The sequence below is a fragment of the Lethenteron reissneri genome, chromosome 39, assembly GCF_015708825.2.
Source record: "Lethenteron reissneri isolate LAM-NWPU_2019-01 chromosome 39, ASM1570882v1, whole genome shotgun sequence".
NCBI classification, from domain to species: domain Eukaryota; kingdom Metazoa; phylum Chordata; class Hyperoartia; order Petromyzontiformes; family Petromyzontidae; genus Lethenteron; species Lethenteron reissneri.
In genome coordinates, this window is record NC_083817.1 from 1,026,537 (window position 1) to 1,041,928 (window position 15,392).

Genomic DNA, 15,392 nt, shown 5'->3' on the forward strand with positions numbered 1-15,392 from the left:
CCCGTGGTGTCTCAGCGCAGGAGACCCCGTGGTGTCTCAGCACAGGAGACCCCGTGGTGTCTCAGCACAGGAGACCCCGTGGTGTCTCAGCACAGGAGACCCCGTGGTGTCTCAGCACAGGGGACCCCGTGGTGTCTCAGCGCAGGAGACCCCGTGGTGTCTCAGCACAGGGGACCCCGTGGTGTCTCAGCACAGGGGACCCCGTGGTGTCTCAGCACAGGGGACCCCGTGGTGTCTCAGCACAGGAGACCCCGTGGTGTCTCAGCGCAGGAGACCCCGTGGTGTCTCAGCGCAGGAGACCCCGTGGTGTCTCAGCACAGGAGACCCCGTGGTGTCTCAGCACAGGAGACCCCGTGGTGTCTCAGCGCAGGAGACCCCGTGGTGTCTCAGCGCAGGAGACCCCGTGGTGTCTCAGCACAGGAGACCCCGTGGTGTCTCAGCACAGGAGACCCCGCGGTGTCTCAGCACAGGAGACCCCGCGGTGTCTCAGCACAGGAGACCCCGCGGTGTCTCAGCACAGGAGACCCCGTGGTGTCTCAGCACAGGAGACCCCGCGGTGTCTCAGCACAGGAGACCCCGTGGTGTCTCAGCACAGGGGACCCCGTGGTGTCTCAGCACAGGGGACCCCGTGGTGTCTCAGCACAGGGGACCCCGTGGTGTCTCAGCACAGGGGACCCCGTGGTGTCTCAGCACAGGAGACCCCGTGGTGTCTCAGCACAGGAGACCCCGTGGTGTCTCAGCACAGGAGACCCCGTGGTGTCTCAGCGCAGGGGACCCCGTGGTGTCTCAGCGCAGGAGACCCCGTGGTGTCTCAGCACAGGGGACCCCGTGGTGTCTCAGCACAGGGGACCCCGTGGTGTCTCAGCACAGGGGACCCCGTGGTGTCTCAGCACAGGGGACCCCACGGTGTATCAGCGTAGGGGACCCCGCGGTGTCTCAGCACAGGGGACCCCGCAGTGTCTCAGCGCAGGCCACCGGGAGCTGCGCCTCGCGCCGCGCTCTCCGTTGCCCACAAGCACGGCCCCACAGGGCAGTCAAGTTCCATTTACAGACGAGGATTCAAAACACCGATGGGGGGGGGGGGGGGGTGAGAAACAAACAAAACCCATCGTGATCACGGCAGCGCACGGCGCGGTGCGTGGCTGCCGCGTGTTTGTCGCTTTTTCGAATGGCTCAGTGTCGGCTGCGGGCAGTGATGTGGGCGGTGTGCCCACCGTGGTCTGGAGGAGCACCGAGAAGTTCCAATAGTGGTTTGCCGAACAACAACGACGACGACGACGTGTGATTCCAGTGTCTCCAACTGCATAGTAGCACACGCTTTATAAATTATCCAACGTCCAACATTAACAAGTCGAAAGCTTAAGCTTAAAACATTAAGCTTCGTTAAAAAGGTAACAATTGTCTTAATAAGCAAAACAGTAGTATTTTCCCTTACGATGAAATAAAATGAAAATAACCAGTTGAAAATGATAAAAGCAAGTTAGCAAATATTGAAACGGTATTAACACCAATGTTGCGAAATAATTTTTTAAGTCCCTGAAATTTCTTTTTAAGCTGAATACATTTACATTTTCTAATAAAATGCAATGTGTGTAAGGTGAAACCTAATACATGCTGGTAAATATACTTGTCAGATCTTACGGAAATATTTCTGACAAAGATATGTTCGTTTAACACGTAGGTTTTCGCAACCAATGTCCAAAATAGGTTTTTTTTGGGGTAGGCTCGTGTAAATATAAACGTGTCGTTAAACCCGCCACCAGACGACAATTAGTAAGGTTTATCATGTAAACACAGCGGTGTGCTGCACTAGTAACGAATTGGCACGTTCTGTTTACGTGACAAACCTTACTAATTGTCTGTGTCGGGTGGTGGCGGGTTTAACGACACATTCATATTTACGCAATCTAACCCAAAAAACCTCTATTGTGGAAAGATATGTTCATTGACTATGAGCTCGCTTCAATTAGCGCACCGACAAACTCTGCCATGTAAATGAGAAGCTGAATGTACATCGATTCATCTTTGGTACACAGGCGTGAATTTCCAATCTCTGAAATGACCATTCCTTGTAAAGGTTAAACATAATTTATGTAAAACGTCTGAAATGGTCATGCCTAACATTAAAACAATTCAACATTATACAAATTATTCATTCAAATGACAATGTTTGTTAGAGAATAGCTGTTTGTTAATAGTGAAGTTAAGTCAACCAGCATCCAAAAATGTCCATTCAGAAAGTATGGGTACAACATTGGTGGGTTTACACCTCAAAATACATGTGCGTTAAATTATTACGATTTTTAAGTGCAGAAAGTTAACCAATAACAATAACATCAAATAAAAAATGTTGAAATCCTTAAAAAAGTACATCTTAATGCTATACCCATGTTGGAATAGTGGGGCCAGATAGATTGTGCAAGACACGGTAGCAACTGCGAGGTTTAAGTGCTCGCCTCTCTCGCACGGCTCTCCTCTCTCGCACGGCTCTCCTCCCGTGTGGCACTGCTGACCAACAGGAGCCCGCGTGGCAACGGAGGCCCGGCGGTTATCACCCTCGCCAGACAGTCCACGTGTACGGGGCCTACGGGGCCTACGGACCGACTCCGTGCGGTGCCCGGCGACGCCTGCGGGAGGTTACTCGAGCGCACGATGGGCGGTACCGTTGGACATCGACGAGCCCGTGGCATCGTTAGACAACGTGGGTCTCATCGTAGACTGGTGTCTTCATCGAAATCCCAACATTAATCACAGTGTCACTTCTCAGCTATTGCTAATCAGGTTCCCCCTGGCTACAGATAACCTCGCTGGGTTCTCCTCTGGTTAAGTTGACGACATTGGTTTTCGCGGTTGTGCTGTAAAGCTCTCAGACGCGGAACTCATCGCGCCCAACAACACGCGGCACAGCGAGAGCACGCGTCAGAGAGACTAAGGACAGTGAATATATCAGACACGAGTAGTGGTGCTTTAGCAGAGGAGAGAGTTAACGCTTACAAAGGGTCATTTTCTTAAATGTGTTATTCACATCTTTTTTTACTTTGTAAATCTGGCAGCTGAACTTAACACCCACAGCTGTTGGTTGTAAACCGGTGCAAAACCTCTGCACTGCTGCCAGGAGGAAATGGTAAGACCTTAACCTGGGGTAGTATGGGGCACGGAGATGAATTAGCGAACCAGACCCTGAGAAGGTAATGGAGTCACGGACCGAGACCATGATGGAGAGGGGCCCACGGCATACACCGGCACCCACAGCCACGCAACAACATCGTTTATCAACAAGCAATGCAGACTTACGTCCTCTGTCCAACTCCATAAGGAAACTGACGCATCTGCTACAACATTAGGCTGAAAGTCTTAGGCTCGTATTCCATTCCTAGAAAATATCACAAAGAGCAAAGGGGCCTTCTCAAACTTTTAGCGTGAAACACCATCCTGCAGCCTCGCTGGGCGTCGGATCTTCATCGATGCATCACGCACAAAGCGCGGGCACATCGAGTCAGGGCCACCCTGCAACGAGCACAGACGCAGGACGGCATCGGTAGCGGCAGGTTCGGAGCGTGCGGCAGGGCGGTTACCGTGCCAGCGCCTGCGAGCGCTGGCGAAAGGCGCCGTGCCCTAGGGCAGGAGCGCACGCGAAGCACCAGCACCGCTGCTCCAGCGAGCATAGCAGCAATGCAGCGCTGGCAATGGAGGAGGGAGATTTGTTGCAGCGCTCAAGGTCAGCTGGGCGCATCTTGGCAGTGTTGATTGAAAATGACGTGAATTGACTCGATGAACAATTTCAATAAATGAAAAGTTACAAGAACCCGGCAAGAAATGTTTTATGAATCTTACAATGAAACTGAGCTTTATACATGCTTAGTTTTGCGTTATGAACGAATTTTGTTTACATCAAACATGAACTAAAATAAAACAAATAGAAACTGATTTCCAAAATATAACAACAAATTTGAAATATAATTAAGTTAGCATCGTGGTCACTGGCATGGATTCCTTTTGAAACGAATCTCAAGGGCGAGAGGTATCACCGGGGGAACCGATATCAGCTCAACTACTCCAGGTGCTACTCCGTATCAAGGGTAACAAGGAATCATTATTATGAATGCCCGTGCCACACGGCTGAAGCCAAAGTTTGGCGCATTATTACAAACCACTGCAGCTAATTCAATGTCCTTCAGCTACCAGTTTACCACCTCTTTCCCTGATTGCATTCAGAAACCAAATGCCTCTGTATTCGGCTTGGAGGTATCCTCTGCTGGGCAAGACGTTATGCAGAGAAGGACTTGAGACAGTTGTAACAACGGCAGACATCACGACGATGGCGATGGAATCAACGGATTGAGTTTCATTTTAAAAGTGGGCCGCATAGCAACGTTCCACATTTACATGTCCAGTCAACTGATCTAGTCACCGGAGAGCCCTTTCAAAAGTGTGCTCAAACTAAATATAAAGTTGTTGTTGTTGTTGTTGAAATGCTAAAACATTTGGGCGGCTTGCCACGGAGCAGCCGTCCTGAGATAGTGGGGCCCTTTTTGCCGGTTTGCGGTTTCTCATCCACAGCGAGAGCTCTGCTTGTTTAGCATCGCCGTGCGGGCGGGCGGGCGGGCGGGCGGGCGGGCGGGCGGACGGGCGGCTGGGCAGCTGCCCGGAAACTCCTCCGCACAATAACTTCCAATTAATCCCCAACAACACAAAAAACGTCAACATATACTAAAGGGTGCGTGCGGAGGAGGCGGCACACAGCGCAGGCACGGAGTATCTACAACGCTCAGTACAGAATATGCTGTACCCTAAACAACAAAAACCCCCATGAAAATGTACCCACTATTCAAGTAATGAAAACCAAGAAAATAAATTACATTTACATCCCTTTTTTGTTTTAAAACAACCTGGTCAGACTAAGAGAAAGAAAACGGATTTGTGACAGGAAGGAGCCAAGGAGCAAAGCGTCAGAAGAGTTGGAGAAGATCGACCAAGGGACTGTCCCTGACTGCAGAATGAGCCACAAACACCGCAAGATCCCCTGATTTGTCACACAGTAGTTATTACCTCTTCGCAAGTTCTAGACTCAAAATAGCTACGGACGTGCATATCCTGAACCGAGTAAATAATAAGTAAAATACTTACATAAAAAAACCCATCAGTTTAAATTAAAAATGTTAACAGCTGCCAAGGGGTCTTTATTTTCTATTTACAGTCACAGGAAAGACTTACAAGGAGTCTCAAATAAAAAAAAACTGAACCTGGCAACTGCAAGTTGTGGACCGTCCGTAATGTCGTCGCGGGGAGGCCATGTTGCCAGCGTGCACGGGGATGTACCAGCGGACGTCTGGGACCAAGCGAGCCCAGTCGCCCGGAGGGGAACACACAATCCGGACAGAGCACCAGCCCGACCGGCCCGCTCGCCGCAGCTTCCCGACACCGCCCCCAACCCAACCGTACAGGCGCTGGCGACAGCACGTGCATAGAGACAAGACGAGACGTCGCTGCCTACCGCTGGTCTAAACGGTGGCATTCAATGTGGCGCTTTCTGCCTACGGAGAGAGGCAGACACTGCCTAAATAAAGTAACCAACGTGAGTATTGCTTAAATACCACCCCAGCCCACCTCATTGTGGAAGCTCTTTTCATTGGACAGCACTGTGATCTACAGACGGTGGCCACCGCCACGCGCTGGGCCGGGTGAACACAGAGCGCCCCCCCCTCTCACCGCACCGCGCGCAGGCGACCGTGCAGCAGCGAAGACGAGCAGTGCACCCCGTTCGCAGTGCGGAGAGACCACCACCGCCAGCTCTGCACAATTACACTTCGGCCAGGATCAAGAGGCCCGAGGAATCCGCGCACGGCGCGCCGAGCGCGACAAAGCGGCGTGGGCGAGCGCGCACCGCGTGGGGTGCGACTGACCGCCCGCCGTGTTTACGCCGCCGCTTTTCTCCTCGTTGACTGCAGTGCTGTTTGGTCGTCGTGCTGGTGGCTCGTTGGCTTGGTGATTCCTCGAGCTTGCCAAGTGGCTTTGCTGTTTGGTGGCTGACGGGCTGGTGAGATGATACGACAGCTGCTTGCTCGGCTTGCTCTTTGGTTCTCTGGTCGTCTCACCTACTCTACCGACTGCTCAATGAGTCAGTCCATGGGGTTATTTGATAGTCACCCGCCTAGTTAATGCGTGCGCTGCATGCCAAGCTGGCTCACGGTACCACTGAGAAACCTCACAACTGTGTAGCTAAACTGCCAGACAATTGAACCACAGGGCGGCTCATCAACTGGTTAGCTGCACCAGTGGGTGGCTGCACAAGCGGGTAGCCGTCCCACCGAGTGGCTGTACCGTGGAGTGATCGTAGCTCTGTGCGGTCGTGCCACTGAATCCGCATGCCACCTGTTGTTGCGATCGGCTGTTGGCCTCCCGGCCCCCTTCCCGCTCCGCTACCAGGCGCGGAACACGGGGTGCTTGAGGAGGTCGCGCGCCACCGGCCGGTCGGAGGGCTGCAGCTCCAGGCAGCGCAGCGCCACGTCCCGCAGGCCCGGGCACAGCGTGGGCGGCACGGTCGGGGCCGTCGTGGTGCTCGCAATCTGCGGCAGCGGAAACGATCCTTGAGCTCGCGGCACGCTGGCATCAAATAACGCGCCGCGAAATCCTCACGACAACACGACGGGCAGAACCGCACGAGAATTCAGAGCTCATCTCCTCCCATTCACAGCCCCGAGTCGGTGGTGGAAATTCAACATTCCTATGGCAGGGGCCAGTTCATCCATAGGAAGACCATTGTTGACTTCCCCAGAAAGTGGTACTCGTTTCATCGATCCCAGAGGGATGATAGGCGGAGTCAACCAACCCCCAACCAGAATTTGAACTCGCAAGCCTTTGATAGCGGGTTTCTCTATCGCTGAGCCGTCTGGCACAGGAACTGGTGAGTAAACGCCGCCCGGTTGCCTTTGTCTCCGCAGTGCTGATGTTCCCATACTTTGCCAGCTACTCTTTTTAGGCCAAATCGACCAAGGGAAGGCCCAAGATCGGTTTGAATAATAATCAGCGAAAATGGTCGCCGTGGCTGTGGCCGTAAATTAAACTTGGGCTGCCGGGTTCATTGCGTGGGTCGCTCACCACTAAACCGCCCAAACAGAGTCCCCGGGCACCCCTCCCTCGGTTAATCTGGGCTTCTAAAGGAAGGAGAACGCAAACAGTGCAAGTGTTTACACGGCCCACAGAGGCCGCGGCGACCTCCTCGCTTCTGTGGAAGGACTGGGCGTACTCCGTTTGCAGAGGTGCGCCTCGACCCCTCACCTTAAAGATGAGGGCGAGGTGGTTGGAGTGTTTTTCTGCATTCCACGGCGGCTTGGCGCACGACATCTCGATTATGACGCACCCGACGCTCCAGATGTCGCAGCTCCGTCCGTACTGCAGGCCTCGGAGCACCTGCACAGCGGGCCGAGAAAAGCACGGAGCACTCAATGAAAATGTCGGGCCACACTTTGCCGATTCTAAACTATTACTGAACAATTTTTATTTTACCAGGTAAGGTCCACTGAGCTATATAGCTCTTTTTCAGAAGCGACCGGGCCACAAACTATAGCTCAATAAAGAGACTTATCACATGGAAATTTATAGCAGCCAAATACTCTAAATGCACGTTTCTAAATATGGAGGAAAAAAACGGAGGACCCAGAGCGAAATCCACACTACCACGGGGAGAAGATGCAAACTCCAAATATAAAGCAGGTGTCAGGGTGAGAATCGAACCCACGACCTCCTTCATACCAGGCGAGGTAGTTCACAACTCGCCACCCTTCAAAGTCAACCTCGTGGACGGCGTCTCGTCTGGCGCGGGGCGGGAGCTCGACACGTGCATTGTCTCCATCGGAGCACGATTGCAAACGCGAGCGATGCACGGTCATGGCTACCTGAGTGGTGGCAAGCCCCAGTAGATTTGTGCCCGTTGCTCTCGGGGGTTTGGTGGCCGATAAACACTGCACCGTGGTGAATCGTCGCGTACGGACATCGCCCGGCCGAGCGGAAGCTACAGAGACGGTCCCACCCTGCCTGGTGGGCCACGGAGCGTACGGCCGACCGCTGAACGGCAGTGGCGGCGGCAGAACCAGAGGAACTGATAAGATCATCGTCAGTTCCATCAAGTGGCTAAGGAACCCAGACGTCGGCCAGAACATTCGTCACAGCTCCAAAATACAAGTTGCTTTATCTGTGCAACGCAGGGTACGAAAGAATAATTGCTGTCGTTTAAATTGGGTGAATATACAGCACTGTACCAATCATAATTACGATGACTCGTTTGTATCCACGCTCAGTTCGCGAATGCAGGTATCACAGTCTCTAACGTGTCACGGTGCGCACCACTGCATGGGGCACTCCATAGCTGAAGTGTTAATGGGCACACACACGGACACATATCTCTACAAATATCACCACCTTCCCCTGTCTATTCAGGTCCAGAGTCAAAGTTAAACAAGCCAAGTACAGACCACATATCAAGTATACCACACCCACTGAAGTCCAGCATAACTGTGGCAGAACCAAATGTTATTCTGCAGCTCCCAGAGCAAACACGCCCACCCACACACAAGCACCACGCAAAGCTCTCGCGGCCTAATGGGCAAATACCAACTCAGCTTGATGGATGGTCCCACCACAGGGGTGGGTGAGGGGCGGGGGGTTTAAAGGTCAAAGCGATTCACTGTTCAATGATCACTGAGGTGGTGTTCTCTACCTGTTTATAGCCTTGAGCCAGTGGTGGAAGTTCCATATTCCTATGGCAGGGGAGAGGCCTTCCATGGGAGAACCATTATTGATTTCTCCACAAAGTGGTATGCATTTTATTGTCCCCAGAGCGATGATGGGTTGAGTCAACTCGCAACCTTCCGACTGTGGGCTGCTCGCTCTACCGCTGATCATCTTTAGTGTCTGCTGGTGTCACGTGAACTGATTACATACCTGCACGATTCGATGCGTGTATCGTGAGCGTAAGAATGGCTATACATTAAGAATCGGTGCATCGTTACTCCACGACTGCCGGCTACGCCGAAAACCAATTTAATCACAAAAACAAAACTTGATGTTTAGATATGGACACCATCAGCAAGGAGATGGCGTACGAACAAACACACGCACCAAAAACAAATAGCCCCCGTGTAGCCTTAACATACTGTAGGGGCAAGTGCTGTTCGCGAGCACCGATGAAGACCGGCACGGCACTCGAGGGGGTGGGTGGCCAGCACCACACCCAGCCGCCTTTGACTCCCCAGTGGTGACATTCACACATTGCACCAAGTACTCATTTAAGGCTGAGTCGACTTAAGGGAGGTCCATGACCGGTTCAGATAATCGTCACTGGTGTTGGCTGTGAGCCGGGAATCAAACTCGGGTCACCGGATTCGTAGCGTAGCGCGCAAACCGCGACACGACCACTCCCTCTTGTTTATATTTTTAAGACTGACACGATACAAATGGGAGGTGGGACCAGGACCACATCTAAACCACATCAAACGATGATTTTTTTCCGGCTCAGAAATCATGTGGGAGGACCAGATAAAGATGTCGGCCGTCTCCCCGTGTGCACGGCGGAGTCCGAGCGGCACTGCCGACTTCCCTCGCGCGCCTCGCCGTTTCCGTTCCGCTTTCTCGTCGCGCGTGGCTCTGCCAGGGCCGGGTTGCCGTCGCTTCACGAGGGACCGGGCGAGCGGCCGCCCCCGCGCCGCCGAGTCCCGGGCCCCCGATCGTCGCGCCAGTTTCACGGCTGGAGCGCGACGCGGGGGGTGCTGCGCCCCCTGCTCACCTCGGGGGCCATGAAGGCGATGGTGCCCAGCAGCTGCCCCTGGAATTCGCCGGCGCCCGTGCCCTTGGATGCGAGGCGAGCGGCCGCCCCAAAGTCGGCGATCCGCAGCCTCTGGCCCATGCTGTCCACGAGCAAGTTGGCTCCTGCACAGAGTGAACGCACGCAGAGAACACACACACGGGATAAGCTCCTGCACGCAGAGAACACACACACGGGATAAGCTCCGGCACACAGGGAACACACTCGATCTGGGGCCGCCAGCGAGATCCCGTCCACAAAGCGGCGTCGGCACGGCTAGGTGGCGCTAGACGACTTCGTTTCTCTTGTTGGTGACACTTGGGTGGCGCGGATTCATTCAGACTTGGTGCCAACGCAGGAGCTGCGGTGCCAAAACCATCACAGCGGCGACCCGCGGCGTCACCGTGTTCACAATTCACACCCTTGGCCCGCATTGTCTCGTGGGCAACATTTGTCCCGTGGTGATTTAAATTGTGACAATTCTCGGTGGTGGTGACTCGAGAATGGATACTTGTTTCAAGTTGTGGTGAATGCAGCGCCTCTAGAGGCTGCACTTGTCGCATGCAACAATTCCGTATCTCACTTCCAAGAGTGGTCCATCGCCGCTTTGTGCCACGTCTGCTCCTGTCACAATTTACATTCGTCACGACGATCATCCCCACACCGTCAAGCAGAACTTCAAACTAAAAATATCAAAGTGCACCAAAGTAAATCACAAAAATATGAACAGCAACAATCCTTCCTGTGCTCAGGCATCTTTTGCTTTACGCCGATTAACATATTCACTTCATCCTGGGTGGAATGACAAACAATTGGAAAAGGTTTCCACCAAATACTGGTGGAAACTACCTTTCTGCCAATGCGTGATTAAGGCCGTTGGTATGATTGGTTTTACAAAAGAGTAAAGGGTATTGAACTCGACTACCATCAACGTTATCAGCAAAACTGTTATTGCCCTGTACTGCCAAGTCATCATCTTCTCTACCGTTAACATCGTTAACATCGCAATTACCATTACCATCTTCATGGACGGTACGGTCACAACCATCACCATGTGTCTTCCACACATTCTATTCTTCTGCGTGCAGCCGATTGGATCATGAGCTGCTTAACGCGATGAGCACACATTCCGTTTTGGGTGGCCGACTTTGAATTTCATCATTGCAGCGACCACCCGAGTGGTGGCAGAAACCAGGCAGCATGTTTAATTTTCCAGGAGAGCTAAAGAGACGAACACAAACGTGGCGCACGTCCCCGAGTGGCCTTGCGAGCCCTGGCGGGGGGCGGTGAAGACGTCTCGGCGCTGCCGATGACAGGACGCGTCACGAGGGGCCCACCGGGGAGACTATTCTCGTCGCTCGCTGTCCCCGGGTGACGTTTTAAAGTCACGCAAAAATAAACAAGCCCTCCGATAACAAGTCAAAAAATAAACACCCGAAGGCTTGCCCCCTCTAACAAGAGGCTTTGATTCCGCGAGGGGGGCGACTGCGACGTGGTGCACGACGCAAGGCGGACTGCGCCGCAAGCGCAAACCGGCGGCGGGCACCGTAAACACGTGCCGGTTTCATTTGTATGCCCGTGTCATCAAGAACACCGGATTGTAATTGGCTGAACGCCCAAACCTCGGTCAATACTCAACTAGACAGAATGCATACGTCCAATACACATTTAGAAACAAGCCATTGTTAAATGGCTGCTTTAACATTTTCTACAATTGTCTGCCACAGATATCCAAAAGGCCACACACTCACAATGGTATCAGGCGCCCCAGTGTGTCGCGTGTGGTATCCTGTGCATTATGGCTCTCTCCCGCCCATTCTTCTCAGTGGGGATGACTGCATATCTGTCTGCGGCTGCACTCTTCCTGTCTCTGATTTTAACTCAGATCAAGGACAGTGGCCATCAACAACCTTCCCTCTTTAATAATACCCTGTGACCGCAAACAGCCCCACTCGAGGCGTACGATTATCACGTAGTAAACAGCGATAGCGGGGTGGGGGGAGCGGTGGCGCAGGGGTTGGCGTCACGCTCTGTGAAGCCGGCGACCTCGGATTGGACTCCCGGCCACCCCCTCCTCCCTCGTCATAACCAACCTGGCCTGGCCAGCTTCGATACTGTGTGGGAGGACCTTCATCCAGCAGTGGATGGACCAAGGTCTGCAATTTTCACGGTGATGTGAAAAAATTATAGAGAAATTAAGGCCGTGATTTCCACGATAAAATCGTTTCAGTGGGGGAAGTGCAGAGCACTCTGCTTAATTATCGACAAATACACCCAGAAATGGTATGCTGTATAAATTACATTCCGTACTGTTGTCCCCAGAAACGATATACTGTATACATATAAACTAGAACAACAACAAACCTCGGCATTTCATTTAACAAACGCAGGCAGCGGCTGACTGCGTTTGTGAAATGAAATGCCGAGGTTTTCCATCTCCTTGTCCAACAGCAGGAGCGCTCTTTTTCCCGAAACATCGCCACTGGATCTGCAACATCCTTTGGCCACAGTCTCACCGCACACGACATTTCCATGAAAACTGCCCTTAAACATGTTTTCATGGCTTCCTTTTAATTATTTTTTTATCTGGTATTTTGGCAAACTTAAAAAAAAAATCGCGTTACTCTCCTTCATAACGCTGCCACTGCGGTGTAGCGGTTAGAAGACCGGACGTGCCGTCGAGAGGGCCCCGGGCCCACCTCCTGGCACGGCAAAGTTTCTTAATTCCCCCACGGCTGACTGTGTCCACCCAGCAGCTGTGTGCGGTGGGGTAAAGTGTGGGTTCTCCAACCTCTGCCAAGACGTCTGGCCAGAGTTGAAGAGGAGGCCAAAAACACCCTCTGGAGAGGCTCTCTCAGGGGCTCACTCTCGTGGAGGTCCTTCCCCAGCAGGGGCGCAAGCGAGAAGCTTCAGTGATGCGCCTTTGCCTTTAACTCGTCACAGTCCTCGTTAATACAAGTGTATGTCGAACTTCTTTCGCACCGTACGTAACCGTGCTAATCGGAGGTGCGGGGTGCTAATCGTCACAGCCCTCGTCACACGTGAGCGGGCGCAGCGGCGAGGCTCCCCTGCGCCGCCGCCGCCACCACAGCGTGGGTCGTCAAGGACGTGAATGGACATTGGGTGGCGGTGCGCATCCTGGGACGAGGAATGCGATTGCCTACGCACATTCCGCTCGCGAGCGCCGCCCTCACGGGGAGCGCCGGGGTTTGTGGGAACGCATCTGAGCAACGAGTGCAATTTTTTTAAACGTCTGGAAGCTGCCTGTAATTTTGCCGGCGCGCCAACGCGTACTCGTTACGGAGAGGCGTGCGGTTATTCCTCGGGTTAATCGGTAACGCGCTGCACCTGAGGCAGCCACGCATCGCTGGGTCCCGCACAGGCCTCCATTGTGCGAGCTGCCAGGGGTCAGAGGGCAAAACGCGACCTCCTTCTGGCACCGCCACATACGAGATGCTAAACTTTCTTTGGGGGGAACTGAAATTCCTTGCATTAATAACCAGATCAGTGGAATTCCACTGGACTTACCATGGGGAGACAGAAATTGGAATTTACAGTAAACTACATCATCAAAACTGATCGTTAATGCAAGTGAATAGAACTCAAAGTTTTTGGTAAGAGTCTTATAATCTGGAGAACACAGAAACGCTTTTCCCTGTCAGTGGCAAAGTATTTGGAATTAAAATTGTGGCATCTGCTCTGTCATGTTATGGGATTGAACAGACATCTTCCCGTTTGCGTGGGCGGCGAGTGCGGCGTGTGCGGCGAGTGCGGCGTGTGCGACCGACCCTTGATGTCGCGGTGGATCAGCTGGTTGGAGTGCAGGTAGGCGAGGCCCCGCAGGAGCTGCTCCACGTAGCTGATGACCACGCGCTCGTGGAAGGGCCCGTACTTGTTGAGGAGGTTTGCGACGGAGCCTCCTGCGGAAAGGACGCACGCGGCAAAGAGCGTCGTCAGGAGGCGCGGCCGGAACTGCCGCAGGATTCCCGACGCTCGGCGGACTCCACGACGGGAGGAGCGACGACGAGCAGGAGGTGCGTCACGATCCGGTGGTTAAAATCGAGTCGGGCGGTGGCAGGTTTAACGACACATTTATATATTTACGCGATCTAACCCAGAAAACCTATATTATTGATTCTTACGCTCGCAACTTGCCGTCAAATATCGAGTTCTACGGATTAAATGCAGACCGAATGCTTTTAACGTAAGTTAAATGCCATCGAATGAACAATCCAGAAGAAATACAAAATAGAGAAAGTACAAATGAGATTAACAAAAAAGATTGGATTTTGTAAATAAAACACGATCCAAAACTCTGACGATTATTTGGATGTCCTCGGCGTGCATCGGCACACTTTGCTTGGGAGTTCATATCCACCATCGTTCTGGGGCCAATAATATAGGTACTGCTTTGTGGGAAGCCAATTGTGGCATCTTATGGGGAAACTATCCCCTGCCATAGGAATGTGGAATTTCCACAACTGGCTCAGGAGATGAGCACAGTTGCATGTGAGCAGGGAGAGCCTTTAACTTTTGACCGAGAGCCATACTGGTTAAAGATATTTAAAACAGAACGGAACTTTATTTTGGGATGGGTAGGTGTCCCAGGGACTACACAGGAAACTCTGTTTACATCAAACTCTGACTCCACCCCCTTCCTGTAAACGACCTCCCGCAGAGCTCGCTCGGCAGACGTCGCCCAAATGTTGATTTAAAAAACAAACATAAAGCCACAAATAAATGGAAAATAGTCATACAATTAATATCGCAGGCTGGACAGTTCGCACACAGACCGAGGCCGGAACGCTGGGGCCGTACCGGCCATCCACTCGATGAAGAGGTTGTAGTTGCTCTTCTCGCAGGTGGCGCCCAGCATGCGGATGATGTTGGGGTGGTCGAGGCGACTCATCATGCGGATTTCCTCGCGCAGCGTCTGCACCACCTCGTCCTGCTCCGATGCCGTGTTCCGCACGTACGTCACCTGGAGTGGACACGTGGGCCACGGGCACACGTTGACACGCACGGACGCACACACGCACACGTTAACACGCACACACGCACACAACACGCACACACGCACACACGACGACGAGGAGGAGGGGGAGAGCAGCCGTCGCCACGGCGCTTACGCCAGGCTGGGTGCACTTTGAGCTCATCTCGTGAAGTGTGGAAGGCTCTTTGCTGGCAGGCGGTCACGGGACAGACCCAGGTGTTATCCCTTGGCTGAGTGAGATGTGTACGTATACACAGAGAGAAAGATCCCCCGATAGACTTTAAGAGACTGTTGGGGCAGTGCTGTTAGAGAGCACTTAAAAAAAGCTGTGGTGTTCACACACCACACCAGTTACCCGTAACGGTAACAGAGATTTTGCAGAATGAGCTCCAAAAACACAAAACCATCTTCAGTGAGAACTTCAGTCATGGCCAACTTTGTATGGTTTGAAATCGGGGCTCAAAACGTGGCTCTTTCCTAAAGAATTTTTACAAACGAGCGGTGGGTCACGAGGGGCGGATGTGTGGTTATCGGCCAAACGCCGAATGACTAATAGCTCAGTGCCATGCGATGACAAAACAAGTTTATTGTACTTTCAAG

General features: G+C 52.7%; 1 protein-coding gene across 1 annotated transcript in view; it reads right to left on the bottom strand.

The window, feature by feature from the left end:
* Positions 1 to 445: 445 nt before the first annotated feature.
* LOC133351879 (mitogen-activated protein kinase kinase kinase 1-like) overlaps positions 446 to 15,392 on the bottom strand; it is an 87,978-nt gene continuing 73,031 nt past the window's right edge. The window contains exons 17-21 of the mRNA XM_061567457.1: positions 14,618 to 14,780; positions 13,588 to 13,719; positions 9,782 to 9,924; positions 7,279 to 7,410; positions 446 to 6,566 (exon numbers count right to left, since the gene is read on the bottom strand). Coding sequence (XP_061423441.1) covers positions 6,420 to 6,566; positions 7,279 to 7,410; positions 9,782 to 9,924; positions 13,588 to 13,719; positions 14,618 to 14,780 — 717 coding nt within the window. The 3' untranslated portion in view covers positions 446 to 6,419. The remainder of the gene's footprint in view (positions 6,567 to 7,278; positions 7,411 to 9,781; positions 9,925 to 13,587; positions 13,720 to 14,617; positions 14,781 to 15,392) is intronic.